We start from the raw sequence: 17,801 nt of genomic DNA on the forward strand, positions 1-17,801 counted from the left end.
GGCTAGTTGAGTTCTTTGTCACCAAAGGGCCCAGTGAGAGCGAGAGCAGTTACAGATCAGACACAGGTAGATGGCATCATAGAGTGCCGCCAGTCTGCAAGCATTTTATTTTATTTTTAATGCACGTTTATCATCATTTAAATTAATTTTGTTTAAAATTATTCAAACTAAGAAATTAAATACTGTAAATGAACCAATACACTAGATATCTAGTCATGTGTCTTCATTTCCAACCCTTGAGCCAGTGCTACTCCTCAGATTATAATCCATCTGCTGTATTTGCTCAATCAGGGGATTTCACAGATCTGAAAGAATGTTAAAATTCTGGTGAACTGCCTCTCTCTTAGTCTCAACAACCATTTGCCACCACTCGTCCAAAAGCTGAATCCACTCATGTTGCTGTAAGGTGCCTTTGTGTAGAGCAGTGGGTGGAGACACTTACAAGAATTTAGATGCATTACTCTCATGTTCCCTGCAATCTCCACCTAATGCACAGCTCAATCACGGAGAGAGGACAGTGGTACACTCCACCGGCAGAACGAGCCAAACCACTCAGCACCCACAGGGATGTTATCCTTCATGGTTTTGTTGTCTCAGGCTTGGTTACTAAAATAGCTGATACCATATGGGGAGCAGTTTGTATCCAAATCCATCAGTGATATTGAATCATCAAGGCTGGCATTAGGTTTCAAACGTTTCTCCTCACCAGTGGAGCCATTTGCTGTCATGTGACTGGACTGGCCCTCCATCAGAGGACACAGTATGAAGGTTTCCACAGTGGCCCGGTGTGCCCTGTGCTGATGTGTCTTTGTGCAGGAGTCTGCATCCTCATCCTGAGCAGCTTCAGGAGATCTGTAACCAAACCAGCCCAGTGAGCTGCCAAGCAAAACAAGTATCCCTGTAGGGATAAGTGAGAGTGGGGCTAGATTGCAGTTTCTATGTTGGGTATGTAGCCCGCTGTTTGCTCCTCTGTAGCCAACCAGTACAATCAATAGGCTGAGAAAACAGAGCAAACTGTGAACAATCAAGGTGGTTTTGTGTTGAGTGATGGATCTCTGCCAAAATGTAGGAGTGGACTCCCCACCTTGCACTTATGCTCATTACCTCCTCATGCTGTACAACCCTTACATGTGAACAACTTCCAGCGGGGCCTTGAAGTGCGAATACAGTTTTTGTTTTTGTTTTTTTCTACTGCACCCTGCTTGGCCTGTGGCTGTGTGTGTGCATGCACTGCAAATGACCATGTCTCTTGGATAAATACCCTCTTTTCAGGAGATTTCTGTTTGAGCTATGAATCTTCTTCTTCTTAAGCTACTTTTTTCCTAAATCCTTTAATATGGCTTTAGAGCTTTTAGGTGTGCGGATGAGAACGAGGAGCAGCGAGGGGGGGTCGGATGATGTGTTCAGGTTGCTGGAGGGAGGAACAGCAGCAATTGGACTGATCCTTGTTTCTTGCTCTTTTCACCCCGTCATTCTCTCATCACCTTTGTCCATTAATTGCCCTTGTCTTCGTACCTGGCTATCATTCTGCTCACTCCTCCTTCCTTCTCTGCCTCTCGATTAATCTGTTTGCTTCTGTCTGTGTTACTCCCCCATTCTCTCTCTCCCCTCCTGCTCTGCCTGTGTTTCCCTTCAGGGCTCTGTTCCTGGGTCTGTCCAATAACCCTCATATCACTGATTTACACCTGGACATCAGCAGCTGTGAGGTACGCTCTGTCAATCTGCGCTGCTCTGGATATATTTACTCATCTACTTCATAGATGAATGCTTGTGGCTATCCCATCATGCTCCGCTCCTCTCCTTGTCTTCCTCCTACAGTTGAGGTCGGCAGGTGCCGGGGTGATCCAGGAGCTGTTTCCTCGAGTTTCATGCGTGTCGACTTTAGACATCTCTGATAATGGTAAGAAACACAACCACACATTTGTGCTCTCACACCCACAAGGGGACATATTAAGATCTGTCTGTTGCCGTACAGTCACATTGAAACCCTTTTGATGGCAGGCATCATGGTGGGGACACCATTGGTTCAGTTTTTCACTTAAAGCTCATCTTTAAACAATGGAACCAGTGAATAGTTGATGTTTCCTGATGCAACCATTTCTTTTTGTGCCTCCGTCCAGCTGGTTGCATTATGTTTTAGGATTGTCCGTCCGTCCCATTTTTGTTAACAAGATATTTCAAGGGACTTTCATCTGTCCTCGTCTCAAATCCTTCTTGAGGGATTTCTTTAAATTTGTAGCAAACTTTCCCTTAGACTAAAGATTTTGGTGGTTGATCAAAAAGGTTCAGGTTAAAGTGAACTTGCAAAACCCTTTCTTGTCTCGTGAATATGTCATCCTAAGAATGCCACAAGCATTTTTCCAGATCCAGCAGAAACCTGTTGGACTCACGGATGAATCGATTCGATTTGAATGATCATGATGTCTCAAGTTGATTCAGCCAGGCTTCTTTCTATGTGGAGTTTGCAAGTTTCTACTGCTTCCTCAGTTTCCTCGGTTCAAAAAACCTGCAGATGTTGGGTTAATTGGAGAATCTAAATTGTCCATCGGTGTGAATAGCTCTTTGTATCTGTGTGCCGCCCCGGTGATACACTGGTGACTTGTCAAGGGTGAACCCTGCCTCTCGCCAAAAGTCGGCTGGACTTTAATGACCTACCCTGTTGAGCTGCATTGTTGGATTTTTGGAATACACAGGTTTTTGGATTTCGATCTATATTAGAGACGCAATATCACAATATCTTGGCCTCTGTTGTACAGATCCCGATCATTCATTTTCTTATGTTTCCCCCTCGGTGAACAAGCAACCGATACATGAAATAAATTCAACCAGTGCAGGTAATGGTTGCAGTGCTCTGTCAGAACTGGTAACGTAAATTCACTTGAGTAGAATATAAACACAGACAGGTCCTTCGTTATAAGATATCTTGCCATAATGAATGTGGCATCTGAGCATACATTATAGTTTGAAAATCAAAGATCACTTTCTCTCAATTCAATACTTAACCATTACATTTGATTCTCATTCTGCTAACAATGCAAACAAATGCATATCTTGGGATGTATTACTGCTGCTGTCCTGTTTTTATCATTTATCCAGCTCACCACTACCCACTGACAAAAACAAAGCAGATGAGATGACTGTGCCTTGTTTCCCATCTCATCTCTTTATTAGTTTGATCAAAGGAGAACCATTAACAAGTCTCTGGTGCTCCCCTCCTCCTCCTGCTCTGTCATGTCACAGCTTCTTATCACTGACACCAATGGAAATTAATTTCAAATAAAAACTGCAAGCATCATTGCAGACATTTATTTTTTTTTAATTTACCTTTAATACCTCCACTGAGATGAGACAAGCTAAATTTGTAAAAGAACCAAGCTCATCTGGTATTGAAAAGGGATTCAACCTTGACTTAACCTTGGATAATTTCTTAACCAAGTTTTATTTTGTATTTATTTAAAACTAGTGCAGTAAACCTGCCTGTTTGCAATTGTTGTTGCCTCTCCCTGTGATAATGCTCTGGACTCTACTTCAGAATGATTACTTAGATCATATCATATACTGTCACTTTTTATTGTTTGTGTGCTGGATGAAAGAGTAAAGTTAGAAAGCTTTGTGTTCATTCTACCTGGTTTATCTGCAAATCAGATTTTATAGTCATTGTTTTTCATAAAATGAAACTGAATTTCCTTCATTATTTGCATGAGGTCTGTAAAGCTGATAAAATCGTTGTTATTTTATCAGCTTTACTGGTGGGACAGATATTATTGGCCATAGGCTGCCAGTGGCCAGTTGTACTCTATCTGAGGATGTGGAGTTTAGCTCCATCCTCAGACTGAAAGCACATCGCCCTGCCCCCACTGACTGTAGCAGTCCGTTTCTGTAAAATGAGTTGCAGCACGCTAAGCTCTAAAGGCTTAAAAATGAAACAACGTATTACCAGCCAAATGCATCGTCATAGTTTTCTTTACACAAACTCTAATCGTGTTGGTAAAGATGAGACATACCATGGTTAATATGACTCATCTATAACATTTATCCATCCATCCATTATCTAGACCACTTATCCTCGGAAGGTCACAGGCTTAGCTGGGGCCAATCATCTATAGCATTTCATGTCAGGTTGATATTAATCTTGGTCATGTTTAGGCGAACAAAGAAGGATACAAGGAGCAATAGTGTCCTTGCTCCAGTCACCGCTCAGGCCCTAATTAGAGCATTGTGAGAATATCTAACAACAGATATGGTTTCCTCTGTTGAAAGAGCCATTTCAGTGTTTGTCGGTGAAATATCTTGCCATGGTTACCACGTTCCTCTTCGTTCCTCATCCTAGAGCTTTTGAATGCGCGAGTGGGTGGAAGTGAGGTTAATTGGGAGTATTTTGGAATTTCAGTGGGCAGGAAGAGTTTGTTCCAAAAACGGGCCGTGAGACGATAAAATGAGCTTTGAGAGCCAGAAATGTTAACACCTTTCAAATTAAACTGCGAGGCACTGGTGTAACTTTCATGAAGTTAAAATCTGACTTTTTGTTCCAGTTTAATTAATCAGTTAATAACTTGTCTTTTTGTAAACAAGGTGTCAACTCTCTTAAATTGTCCATGCTCATTATCTCATTTAATGGAAAAAGTGTTTTTTTAACAAAGCCTCAGCGGACTGTAGCCTGGCTGGCACTGCACTTGTACTCTAGTGATGTGAGCTGTGTTGTTTACAGGTTTGGATGCCGACTTGCTGGCTGTCATCCCAGCATTCTCCAGGCACCCCTCCCTCAAACACCTGATGCTGGGGAAGAACTTCAACATCAAGGGCAGGTAGGGACCACGGGGGAAACCGGCAGTGCAGATGGCAGGAGGGCGAGAGATTGATACTGATGTCTAATGTTTTCTCTGTTTCTATCTGCCTCCGCAGGGTGTTGGACGACATCCTGCAGAAACTAGTTCATTTGGTGCAAGAGGAAGAGTGTGTGAGTTGGATTATGTAACATATTGTGTTCACTCCACATGCGCACAAACGCGAGAATCCTCTGTGGCGTTATGCACAGATGCACGCCTACACACGCCTCACAGATTTGTCGCTACACACGCATTCCCTCTGCACACACACACAAACGCGCCCATGTCACCGTTTAAATCCTTGTGTCCTCGTTCATGGGCATTTCAGCTCAATCTCCCACCTGCCCAACACACGAGGTGCAAACATGCACATGAGTCATATCGTCAGTGGACCTGTGATGTCATGATGTCTGTGGGTCCCGCCGAATGAATCATCACGGTCTCAGTTTATTTGCGAGACTCCCAAGGCTCCCTCTGCCCTCCACTCGGCAAATCCAGCATGACAAGCAGCTTACTTAATTATTTACCACTGTTGATGGTGATAGCTCACAACTATGCTCCTGAGCCGAGTATGGAGTGATGTGTGCGATGCCGGCCAACTTGCAAAGGCGTGGATGACCGTGAACGTGTAGGTTTAAAGGGATTATACCGAGTCTCTCGGAGGTCGCCCTGTTAGCTCACCCCTGTGATGACGACACGCGCATCAGTATCATCTTCCTCCTGCAGGGAGCTTTGATCCAGTGCCCCATGCTGACACACAACTGTGACTCACAGAACGCTGTTAAAATTTAAGTGAGAAAATGAGAAGTGCCAGCAGCTGAAAGAAATACATAAACAAGATGTGGGGGAAAAAAACTCTTAAAGGAGTAGTTTGATATTTTGGGGAAATTCACTTTCTTGAGAAGGGTAACTTAACTGTTGGGTTTCTCTATACATGTTAAGGTCTTGAGCTTATTATGTTAAGCTCACCTAACTCACCAAAACGACAGGAGACATGGGGACACAGTGAGCCTGGCTCGGGCAAAGGAGGCAAAATCCACTAAGCAACAACTATTAGCAGTAGTGTAGTGCAGGGTATATACGCCACCACTTGTCTTTCAATCAGTTTAGTGTAGATCCGCTTCTAAATCGCCTGTTGTTTACATCAATCATCTTTGTGCTGGAAGCCAATGTTTTCCTAGGACAGCTAAAGCTATCACCCTAATGCTTATGCTGCTTTCCATACCCTCTTACTCTGCCTTTGATTGGTCAGTTAGGATAAGAATATCAGCCAACGTAAGCCAATCAGAGGCTGAGACGCAATTAAATTCGGCCTCTAAGGAAAATTCAAACTTAAAGTGAACTACCCAAACAAAAGTATCAGCAAACATTTCACGACGACCTGTGACCTCTGTGCTGCTCTGTGCTGTTTAGCTCCCACAAGCGCTCCGTCCCCACATCCCCCCTCCCCGACAGAGAGGATGCTGATGGTGACAGAGACTCTACCTCTTGTATAATAACAATATTAATAAAAAGTGAATATGTCAACCGCAATGAATTTTTTTTAATAGCAGCACCTTGTAAATTCTGATAATAACATGAGGTAAAGTTATTTATTTAGAAATACTTGCAAACTGTAATACAGTAATATTTCTGAACTATATATGCATGAGTAGTCTAACATGTCACTGTTACATAACAAACAAAGTTTATCTTTTGCTGGACGGGCTGAAAAAAGAGAGTATACCCTCCTTTAACAATCTTGGAATCCTTTCCAGGATTGTTGGTTATCTTGTCTGCTACAAGTTGTACAAAGACAAAGTGTAAAAAGTTGCAGTTTGCTCTTGTTTTTGACTTTAAGTTAACTTCAGCCACCCTGATGCTAGGGGCAGCTTTAAATTTAGTATCGGGAAATGTGAGTAGTATCAATCTTTATATTTCCCTCTTGCCTAGAAAGTGTAAATTTTTCAATATGTTAAAGGCTGTGTCCAAAATCAGTCACTAATCACTATATGGTAAATTCACCATTTTGTAGTACTCTCCGAATAGTTTTTGAAATGTTGTATACACCATGTCGTGGACTTAATGTTTCCCACAATGCATTGTGAAAAGTAATGCACAACTGATGGTCACAAACCGAGCAATATAGACCATCATGCAATTGCACTCACGGCAGAGACAAGAGGAGAGTGGGAGGCAGCTGTAGCCCAATCCGTACAAATGTAAAAACGAGGAGCGCAGCGCATCAAAGCAGAAACTAAGTAGAACAAAGAAAAAAATAAACATTTAAAATGTTATTGTTGGATTTATCTCCGCCCAAGAATGTTATGTTACATCATAATCCTGCGACAATGATGTATCTGCACAGAGTAGTGTCCGATAGTTTTTTTTTCTTTTTCAGATGAGCTCACTAAACAGTTCTCTAAAGAGAGGACCCTATATATAGTAAAGTAAAGTAGGGATAGGTGAATGAGGGGGGGGGATTTAGGACACAGCTATAGTCTTATTTTAAACCTATTGTGCAAACAAAAAACTGGTTATGGATTGTCTGTGCAGCTAAAAATTCGCTTGTAGCTACTATGAAGTATATTCAGGAATTAATAAATGTAGTCAAACTTCAACTCACATGGTGATTGTTAGTGTATAGAACCTATCATGTAGTAAAGTTGTTGTTGTTATTTGTCAGATCTTCACTTAAAAGTGTCTGAATTGTAAAAGTGGCAAATTGGCTTAGAGCAGTTTTAAGACAACAGATTTTCCCATTTATTCAAGCGGAGGGTCGTTATGGCAAAAACACAGCTCGAGTTGACAGGAAAAAGAAAGAATGTGAAAATAAGCTGCTTATTATTACATATTAAGTTAAAACTATGGCAATAACAATAACTTATTGTTTAAATGTATTACTGGACTTCCGAAAACTACTGTGCACAATTTCCTAACATATTTTGTATTAATCAGCATGATTGCCATTCATAAAATCATAGATAAAATAAAAATATCTCATTCCGGCTTATAATCGATTAAATCTGGATGATATGACCAATTAACTAAATTAAGACATTTTGGGCAATTTGCTGCCCAAATTAATTTCACCCTTGAAAGTGAATATTTTCAAATAATCTTCTGTCTTTTTTTTCTTCTGTGTTCCCTCTCTCTCTCTCTCTCTCTCTCTCTCTCTCTCTCTCTTAAGACCCTGCACTCCCTCTCGCTGTCGGACTCGAGGCTTCGCCAGCGTGGCACCGTGCTGGTCAACGCCCTGGGCTCCAACGCCTGCCTGCGGAAGGTGGACCTGAGCGGCAACCTCCTGGAGGACTCCGGGGCCAAGATGCTCAGCAAAGCCCTGCAGATCAACACAACACTCAGGTGTGTGTGTGTGTATTGGGGGGTCTTTGTGTATGTGTAATTTTAAAATAACCAGACTACGGGAAACAAGAGAGATTACCTTGCAGATTAGAGCAGAAGAGGAGTGGGACAAGTAAAGACGAGGTTATGAAAATGAATATGTTGGGTATGGTTTGAGGACAGGACACACAACGGTTGATATGTAGAAGATAAGAAGGTAAGACTGAGAAGTTGAAGGGATGGCGAGGCAAATCGTTAGAAGGGAGAGAAAACACGGAGGAGGGGTGGAAAGAAATAGCCTTCAGGCAAACACCATATTGTACAACACTAAAATAAGAGAAGAGATTGTGTGAAAACTCGTGTATGTTTTTGAAGTGTGCTGGAGAAAGAAAGCAGTAGAGAGTAAAATCTCTGAGATGGGGGGGGCAAGAGTTGGGGAAAGGAGGACAGCATCGAGATGGGGGGGTAGGATGGGAGTGCTGGTACGGGGGAAATGGTTGGATACGGAGGAAAGAGGGGGAAAGTTATGATGGGTTGGGAGAGAGAGACCGCCTATGGAGTGAGATTTTGGTTTTCTAGGGCAGAGAGCGCGGGATGGAGAAAGAGAGAGAGATGGAAGAGAAGAAGGAGGACGGATGAATGGAGAAAAAGGGGCTGGAAATTACAGATGTGTTAGAAACAGGAGCGAGACAATGTTAGGTGGACAAACTGCCCTGTGATGGAACAGAAGCTCATTGGTTGAACGGCAGTTGTTGGTGCATTTGTAATTTTGTCGTGTGTATGTGCATTTGGTGTGTGTGTCTGTGTGTGTGGGGAGCTCTAAAAAGCTTCTGATCATGTTTTTCTCCTCTGTTCCCGTCTCCCCCTATTTCCCGCTGGCTTGATCCCTCTCAGGAGTGTGGCATGGGATCGCAACAACACCACAGTGACAGGCTTCCAAGATGTGGCGAGAGCACTCGAGCAGTAAGATGAACACAACACACACACCAAAAAGAATACAGACACACATATAACGGATCACTTTCACACTCATAAGATAGGCAGATAACCATCTCTGTACAGTGTTTACTATTACACACTGTTTCATCAGCCTTTTGACTTGTGTGCCAGCCAATCGTGGGTATGAAGTTTGTGTGTGTGTGGGTAAGAGTGTGTGTGTAAGAGTGTGTGGGTGCATTTGCGTATCAGGGAATTGGAGAAATCAGTTATAAACGCCCTGGGTGTTTCCTGTTTGTTCTTGTTAACGTCATAATCCTTCCAGTTTATTATTGCAACTTTAATATCATCACTCTCCCCCCCCCCCCCCCCCCCCTTCTCTTCCTTCTCTCTTCACTTAAACAGTAACTTTACCCTGCAGTACATGCCCCTCCCCCTCAGTGACATCGCCCAGGCGTACCGCAGCGCCCCCGAGAGGACCGACCAAGCTCTGACCAAGGTGAGAGGAGCAGCGCTTCTCTGATGTTTGTGATGTCTAAATATTCTGCATCCAGTTATAAAGATGCAGGAGGTAACTCCTGACCGCAGGGGGTCAGGCTGAGTCATCAGTTTGATGAATCACTTTCATTTGCTTGTGCATCAGAATTAATGATTAAGCGTGAAGGTATTTATAAATTGAAATGTATAACAAATCCGCATTAAAAGTTTTGGCATTTTTATTCATGAGAAACCTGATAGTCCTATCGACTATCAACTTGTTGCATAATCTTACTCCTGCTACACAGATTAGATTACAAAATGCAAGTTGCATTACTTGTAGAGTGGCTTCTTAAAAAATTGCAAAGCAAATCCGATTGAGCGTAAGCCTCGTGGTTGGACGCACACCAGGCAGTTGAAGATGGCATCTTGGGCTTTGGGGCGTTGTGATGGACACTTTTCAAATGTTCAGCCCCAAAGGAACCGTCGGGGGCAGGTTTAAGGGCCTCACTCGAGGGCCCCTTTGTGGTGATCAATGCAAGGGGCAAGTGTTGCTCTGTTTACTTCAGTTACTATCATGCCTTTAGCTGTACTGTATCATAAGATTGGGTCATAAGAGGCAGACATTCACACTTTTATTTATGAAGGTGCCCCACATCTTTGCATCTATCAGTCGGTGTGGTTATGAAACAACAATAAACATCAGCCTTTTAGTAGCAGTGTCTCTTTCTAACACACGTCCTGTTGTGCAGATTGTCTGGTTTGTGTACATTAACAGTCGTCCAGGAGGGGAAAGTGCACTCGCTAACATCATTAGACATAATAGATTTCTGGACATAAAGAGCTGTCCCTTTCGATCCCGAGTGAAGGTTCTCTCCTCTACATTTGCCAAATAGATTCTGTCCGTCACTCGGCTTGTAAGCTGCAGCTAACGGAGCAGGTCTGTTTACATTGCATGTCGAAGTCTTACTCCCTGCCGGCTCAGATGTCAGTCAATCACACTCAGCATCTCCCCTTCCCGGAGGCTCGGACGCTACAGGAGCATTCCTGATAACGCTACAGAAACAAAAAACAAATATCAACAGTATATTTTTACCTCTCTTTAAAACCACTGGACTATTAACGACCGGAACTGGTTGTGCTTTGGCTCTATCCTAATGAATCATTCCTGGTTATCATACTCCTTTTTGCTTGGAGTGTATATGTATGCATATTATTTCTTTTTTCAGCGTTCAGGGATTTAGCCCTTGAGGAAAACTTGATTTACATAAGATGATTAAGCAGTGAACACTTCCACCTGCTGAGTCAAGAAAATAAATCAAAGGCTCCCACTTTATTTCTGGGGATCAAAATTCTCTCTCCAGTTTCCTTATTACCATGCAAATGGACCTGTCTCCTGCACACTGTGCTTTGTAAACAGCTGTCATCTCCGCTCCTCTCGCTCCTTGTTGGTTTTCTGTGTGTGTGTGTGTATGTGTGTGTGAGACAGATCCAGCGTGCCCTGCTTAGAAACAACCAGACTCAGCGCTTCTCGCAGAAACAGGCTCTCCGGCTTCACCAGGGTCTCGTCACCAGCACTGCTGAACAGGTTTGTTTATTTGTGTGTGTGTGTGTCCTCGCAGGATGCTGAACGAGTCAAGTTCCTTATTTAGATCATACACTGAATGTCTTGTGTTTGTTACTTATTATCTGCATCAATTTTGTGTGGGCGTAGGTGATGGAGCGCCTGTGTGTGCGGGTGCAGCAGCAGGTGTGTGTCCTGAAAGGCTCCGAGGAAGGAGAGGAGGTCCAGACGGCCAGACAGATCCTCAAAGAAGCCAAGAACTCCAGAGCTGTGAGTGTGAGAGTGTGTGTGTGTGTGTGTGTGTGTGTGACACTTTTGATCTACTTTGTAGGAATTTAATCAAAATTTCACTCCATTACATATATCTTGCAGCGATAGTGACCAGTTACTTTGTATTTTATGATTCACCACTTTTTAATATGGTTCTCTTTATGAATACGAGATCTGTATTATTGTTCCCTTGGGGAAGCTTCTCTTTGGCTCAGCATCCCTCACAGAGGAATCACCTTCTGACTTACTGAGCAGAATCCTAATAATCCTCCATACAGTACAATGCATTTTAACAAAGTTCATACAGTGCATTCAAAAATTACTGTTGGTTTTTTGAAGGATCTATATAGCAACCAAGTCTCGCTGCTATAAATCTTAATAGAAGCTGTAAATGTTATGTTTATGGGCAAAGTTAAACACAACATTTTTAGGATATTGCTTCCATGTCTCTTTTCTTCCAATTTACAAGCGCCCTCCAGCTTTACTTTCATTCACACACATCGAACTGAACAACAGACCCCACTCATACACAACTTCACCTCTTCCCTTATCCTTTACCCTCCGTCCCTTCATTGTCTGAATTCTCTCACTGGACATTATCAAAGTGTTTTTATTCAACAACCGTGTAAAGAAATGAATAAGTAAACAAAAAATTGAATAAAATAAGAAAGGAAACCAACCCAGAACTCAGAGCAAATAGAAACTGTGCAGCATACACACCAAATGTACTATAAAAACAAAAGCACAGACATTAGCAGCCACAATGGCCCCACATGTCATCAGAAAGCTAAGAAATCCGTTTGTTATAATGGCGTTTGAACTCTACACTCACATTCAGACTGAAGGAAGGGAGATGGATCAGTTGTTTTACAGGATTAATATGTTACAACAAATAACTTTGTTAATGGTTAATTAATGATTCACTAATACTGAATCGACATAAACAATTCTTTTAAAAATCTTTAACTCGACTTCTTATAAGAGGCGTTGTGATACTTCTTTATGACTGGTGAGTCATTAGAAGTCGAATCCTGAATAGATGAATAACTTGATGAATTGATGAATTAATTCAGGTTGAATGATGAGCTATTGGTTTGTCAAAGAAAATTACAGAAAACTTTAGTCACCATGAATGTTTATGCTTTTCCATCCTAAACAAAAGCATGTCGGTCTAGACTTCATAAAGACCAGTCTCTGCATCAGGCTCAAGGATGGTTTGGGCTATTGAGTTATTGAATGTAAAATTAATAGTTGAAAGTCTTGGATTATAAGTTATTATGGCATCACACAAACACACAGTTTAAATGTAATAAATCTCACAGCCATACAGTGTATATCAGACAGGGATGAGCCCCCTGTGACATCAAGTGAACATAATCCATATTTGACATCCAACTTTCCGAGTTCTTTTACTTTTGATACTCAAGTCGTCCTCCACTGATCTAAACCTCCTCTCCTCTCTCTCTGCCCTGCTGTGTGTCTCAGCTCTACCCGTCTCTGTGTGAGCTGGCCCACGTGTTGTCGGTGGACGGTCCCGTCAGGCAGCGCCTGGACACGCTGGCAGGAGAACTGGCCAAAGCCGCGGACAAAGAGCTGCAGGTATTTTAAACAGTACAGCCCTCGACTAGTTGCATTTAAATTGCCAATTAATAGCGTGTGACTGTGTGAGCCGCGGAGGTATGCTGACTTCAAAAGAAATGCCGAATTTAAATTCACAGGGGGAACCACTTTTTTAAAAAATTAGTTCCATTCTGGTAATGTTGGGATTCTGCAGCGCAAGGCGGTTGAATGATAAAAAAGGCCCCGAGGAATGAATCTATTGAATATCAACTTACTGAGGCCCAATTTAAATCCTTGTTTGTGTTTTCCAATTTTCTCACCGTGCATGAGGCTGCGATTCCAATTTGCAAAGGTCAAAATCAATTACATTGAAGAAATATCGATTGGTGAATAATTCCCACACAAAATGTCCAGGTTTGGGCCGAACTGGTGAAGGTATGAACAGAGTGAAGAGTTACTGGTTGATATGTGGATAATTGGATTTCTGCATTGCAGATACCAGTGTTTCCCATTAATTATCTTGAATTTGGCCGTCCGTCATATTCTAATTAGTCCCTCTACAGTTTCATAATTAACCAACCCTTTTTTTTCAATCATAATAACACAAGAGATCTATAACTTGTGCTACTTGCAGCATGCTCACACTGCAATTAGCTACCTCCATGCTCGTGCTATGGTGCATTCATTTTTTTTTTTACCGTCCACGCAGTCAGACCTCATCGTTTCAGTGAGAACCTCTTTATCACTCTTTATTCTGTGTACCTGTCTCTCATAATCTGTTTCGTGTGAGACTGACCTTTGTGTGTGGGCAGCCTCGTTACCAACATAGATTGAAATGACTGAGTCATATATAAGAAAAGGTTAAGCGAGCAGATCACACTGTGAATGATTAATTAAATGTTTTGAAAATATTATAGAGTATATATATTTTATTAAATTGAGATTTTTATTTGGAAAATACATAATACATAACTTCTCTGTTGTTGTTTTTTGTCCAGGTCGTTGTGGACTCTATGGTGTCTCTGTGCCGCGAACTGTGTCCCATGTCCTGCTCGGCAGCCGAGAGACTCAGCCCGCCTCTCTCGTCCATCTCCGAACAGGTTTCGATCCCTCGCTCCTCCATCCGCAGCGCCCTGATGGAGAGAGCAGCGGAGGACATCAACAGAGCCCTGGAGTAAGAGAGGGAGCTGGTGAATCGGCAGCATCAAGCAAGGAAGCTCGGCTAAGACACGGACTGAACTCTTTGTGTTTCTGTCTTTGTCTCAGGGAGGTGAAGTTGTCTGTGGTCTCTTACCTGACCAACTCCATAGTGGATCAGATTCTACAAGAGCTCTACACTACCCATAAATCACTGGTACTGGTAATGTAACTTTGCATGACTTCTCTGTGGATGGTAGAAAATACACTTTAGACTTCTCGTCTAAAGCTGAACTTTGTAACTTTCTAGCACAGATGTATTGATTTGAAAGTCTGATGTGGTGTTCAGGGTGGATTCAGCTTGGTTTTGGAAAAGTTATGAAATGTTACTAACAATACATTCCCAATAAACAAGATAACATCGCCAAGCAAACGTCATCCACCTTTTCCCACGAGGATTGCAGAGTGTCACCAACTGCAACAAATAAACACTTTTCTGTGTTTGAGCACATGATCTTAAGATAGATCATAAATATATATCCGACAAAAAACATCACAGATTTCATCTTTTAAATACTTTCTGTAGTCTGTTTCAGCTGGTTGCCTAGCAACCTGGCTGTGATGATGACAGGACTGCAGGAAGTTTCTACCGCGAGCCAAGAAATAGTCCCACGCGTTTCTTTACACTTCACTTTTTGTCTGAATCAAACAAACAAGTTACAAGCACAGCGGAGGTGCTGGTAGGCAGATCGTTGTTGCCTTTGGTTTTCTCTGTGTTTTGCAGTCTTAAACTGAGCTAACACTCTCCTGGCTCCAGACTCATATTTAATGGACAGGGATGAGAAGCCTATTGATTTTTTCCTCGAAGCTTCTGCAAGAAATATTACTAAACAAGCAACTTTCGTCTTTAAATAAAAAGATTCTTCTGTGTTATTTATTAAGAGTTCCAAACTCAAATTTCCTTCAAGAGAGCTGTGTGTGTGTGTGTGTGTGTGTGTGTGTGTGTGTGTGTGTGTGTGTGTGTGTGTGTGTGTGTGTGTGTGTGTGTGTGTGTGTGTGTGTGTGTGTGTGTGTGTGTGTGTGTGTGTGTGTGTGTGTGTGTGTGTGTGTGTGTGTGTGTATACATGTGGTCTGATCCTATTTGACAGTGGCCTGGCAACATCAGGAAACAACTCAAAATCTTTTGTGACTCAAATGTTGCTGTAACCTGAATGCTGTATTTATGTGACGTTGTATTTTTCACATCCAGTCCAACTTCAGTCAGAATGGGGAGAACACAAAACCCATGGTAAATTGTGAGTTCATGTCGGTGTGTGATTCATCATTAATTTAAACATGTTTTAGGACCTTGAAAGTGGTCTCAGGAGACACGCCTCAGACACGCAGCTCACACAGTGTGGCCGCTCTTACCCAGAAAGCTGGACAGCAAAATTAAATGAACGATGTCCAGCGACTCACACACACCTGGTTTCCATCCAGTATTGCCTGGGATTGATGTTCATCCAAACACCCTCTGCCTCATTCATTGGATTGTTCTCACACCTGCTTCTTACTAACAGGAACATATTTTTATTACTTCTATCTAAATAATAATCCATATTTAACCTACTACAGCTTCAAGAAAGCCACTCGTGGCTGTGTACATCCAGGGACATGTGCCGTGTTTGTGCATGACATGATGGTTTGTGAGTCAATATATTTTCATAGAAAGATGTGTCATGGATTGAAAGGGAACAAGCATGTTTTCTCCAAGCCGTGTATCCATTAGTGTTTAAAAGGTCTATTACAGATCACAAACATTATTGATATTGTTATATCACTATGCCTCAAGCCATATCAGCCTGTAACAATTAGAACAACAAGAAATGCTGCCATATTACAATAAAATGTCAAAATCAAAACCAAACTGTGTTTCAATGTATTGAGTTAAGAATCCGTCATTCTGCAAAACTTAAATGTAAGTCTTTCTCTAACATGTCAAACAGTGATGCTTCTGGAAACATTTCGATGTGAATATTCTAGGCTCTGGAAAATCTGGTGTTCTTGGAATTAAGGATCAAAAGTATAAAGCAAGGAGAACCATGTCCTCAGAGACGACATAGCAGCTAAATCATGAGCCAGCTGAGGACACGATCGCACCCTGCACGTTCTCCTCTCCATAAAATTAAAATGTTTAAAGTGAAGCCAGTGAAAACTGAGGCAGAAATAGCTTTCTGGCAGGGACACTCCACTGCTGTGTTTTGTATTCAATTCACTGACTCAACTGTTACATCTCATCCTCCTTCCTGTGTTTCACTGAAGTACCGGAGTGTACTTCATTATGCCTCCGTCCACTTTGATTATGAAGAGACTGCATTTTGTTCTCTATATTATGTCTGTATATTTTTTTGTTTCTGTTTTTCCCCTCAGGATTTACAAACGCAACAGTGCAAAGTTCAACTGGCGGACATGCGTCTCCTCTGAGACTGTGTTGAGGCATATTGTCGCGTATATGTGACGGTGCACGTGTTTGATGTGTGTGTCACAGCTGCGGCAGGTGTCTCAGGCAAAGCGTTGGGACGACGTTGGGACGGGAAGACGCACGATCAGACAGTCGAGAATAGTGGAGTCTCTGGAATTCACTGATGAGGACCTCGGAGTCAACCTGGGAATAGTAAGTGCAGTTATTTGATTTTAAACAATTTTGATTATATACTGATAAAGTTAAAGTTCCTGAACAAAAGGGGAGAAAACATTCACCAGCTTCAACTTCTGAAATGTGATAGTTTCATTTTTTGAAACACTTATTGTCTAATTGGAGTTTTGACTGTTTTAAAAAATCTGTTTGAAAATGTTCCTTGGGGCTGTTTGATGTCTCTTTAAGAACAATGCAGTGTCGCATAATCTTAGACTATTGTGACTTTAATACACGGAGCCAATTTTAGACAATTAGAGGAAAAAAACAAGTCATAGCCATAAGTTAATAAGGATCAAAATTCGACCTTACAACAGTTGGTCTGCACCGATATCCCCAGGCTGGCTCCTGATTCTCTCTCTCCCTGGGCACTGGACATGTAAACACAGTTTAGGGCCCTGTGTTGTTAATTATCTCATTATAATTTTTTTGTGGACGCTCATTATCTCATGGCCACCATTTATTTTTTGGTTTCCCAATGTAATTGCTCATTTTAAGCAATACTACAAAAATAACTACACAGGGATATGTTTTTTTTTTTGAAGTCCACTCAATAAGTTAATTAAAAATAAAACAGATATGATCTGAGCATCAGGTTCTGAAGGACTCCTTCACGTTTCCATGAGTGTTCGCACCTTGTGCCATAGAGAAAACAAACAAGACTTTCAGTTTCAATGTCTTCCAAGCGTTTCCCTCTCAGTCAGTGCATGCAGCCATTTGCCAGCCGACTTAGTTACTGTAGCGAGTCGATGCTTCTCTCACACAGATTAAACCTTTCCAGTCTACTGAGAGTGTTCCTACCCCTGCAGTGGGCACTGGCGAACCTGAACACAAAGTCTTTTTTTTTATATTCTCGCCTTACTGTTTATTATTAAAACTGTTCTCTTCAGCACAGTAGAGATTGGTTTATTTTTCCTCAGATTCTGCACCAAATACGTTCAATGGGGGGAAACACCCACAGCACTCCTGCAGTGAATCCTGCCTCCATGAAGGTTATAATGTTCAGTATGGGCAGTAACTGAGACATCGTTTTGAG

The 17,801-nt window shown here is 42.0% G+C and overlaps 1 protein-coding gene across 1 annotated transcript in view; it reads left to right on the plus strand.

The window, feature by feature from the left end:
- carmil3 (capping protein regulator and myosin 1 linker 3) overlaps positions 1-17,801 on the plus strand; it is a 90,617-nt gene that overhangs the window by 58,871 nt on the left and 13,945 nt on the right. Inside the window, exons 17-29 of the mRNA XM_053438375.1 lie at positions 1,637-1,706; positions 1,819-1,900; positions 4,709-4,805; positions 4,903-4,957; positions 7,996-8,168; positions 9,042-9,110; positions 9,489-9,582; positions 11,050-11,148; positions 11,275-11,394; positions 12,880-12,993; positions 13,953-14,128; positions 14,221-14,308; positions 16,619-16,744. Of these exons, the coding sequence (XP_053294350.1) occupies positions 1,637-1,706; positions 1,819-1,900; positions 4,709-4,805; positions 4,903-4,957; positions 7,996-8,168; positions 9,042-9,110; positions 9,489-9,582; positions 11,050-11,148; positions 11,275-11,394; positions 12,880-12,993; positions 13,953-14,128; positions 14,221-14,308; positions 16,619-16,744 (1,363 nt within the window). The remainder of the gene's footprint in view (positions 1-1,636; positions 1,707-1,818; positions 1,901-4,708; positions 4,806-4,902; positions 4,958-7,995; positions 8,169-9,041; positions 9,111-9,488; positions 9,583-11,049; positions 11,149-11,274; positions 11,395-12,879; positions 12,994-13,952; positions 14,129-14,220; positions 14,309-16,618; positions 16,745-17,801) is intronic.

The sequence above is a fragment of the Pleuronectes platessa genome, chromosome 13 (assembly GCF_947347685.1).
Source record: "Pleuronectes platessa chromosome 13, fPlePla1.1, whole genome shotgun sequence".
NCBI classification, from domain to species: Eukaryota; Metazoa; Chordata; class Actinopteri; order Pleuronectiformes; family Pleuronectidae; genus Pleuronectes; species Pleuronectes platessa.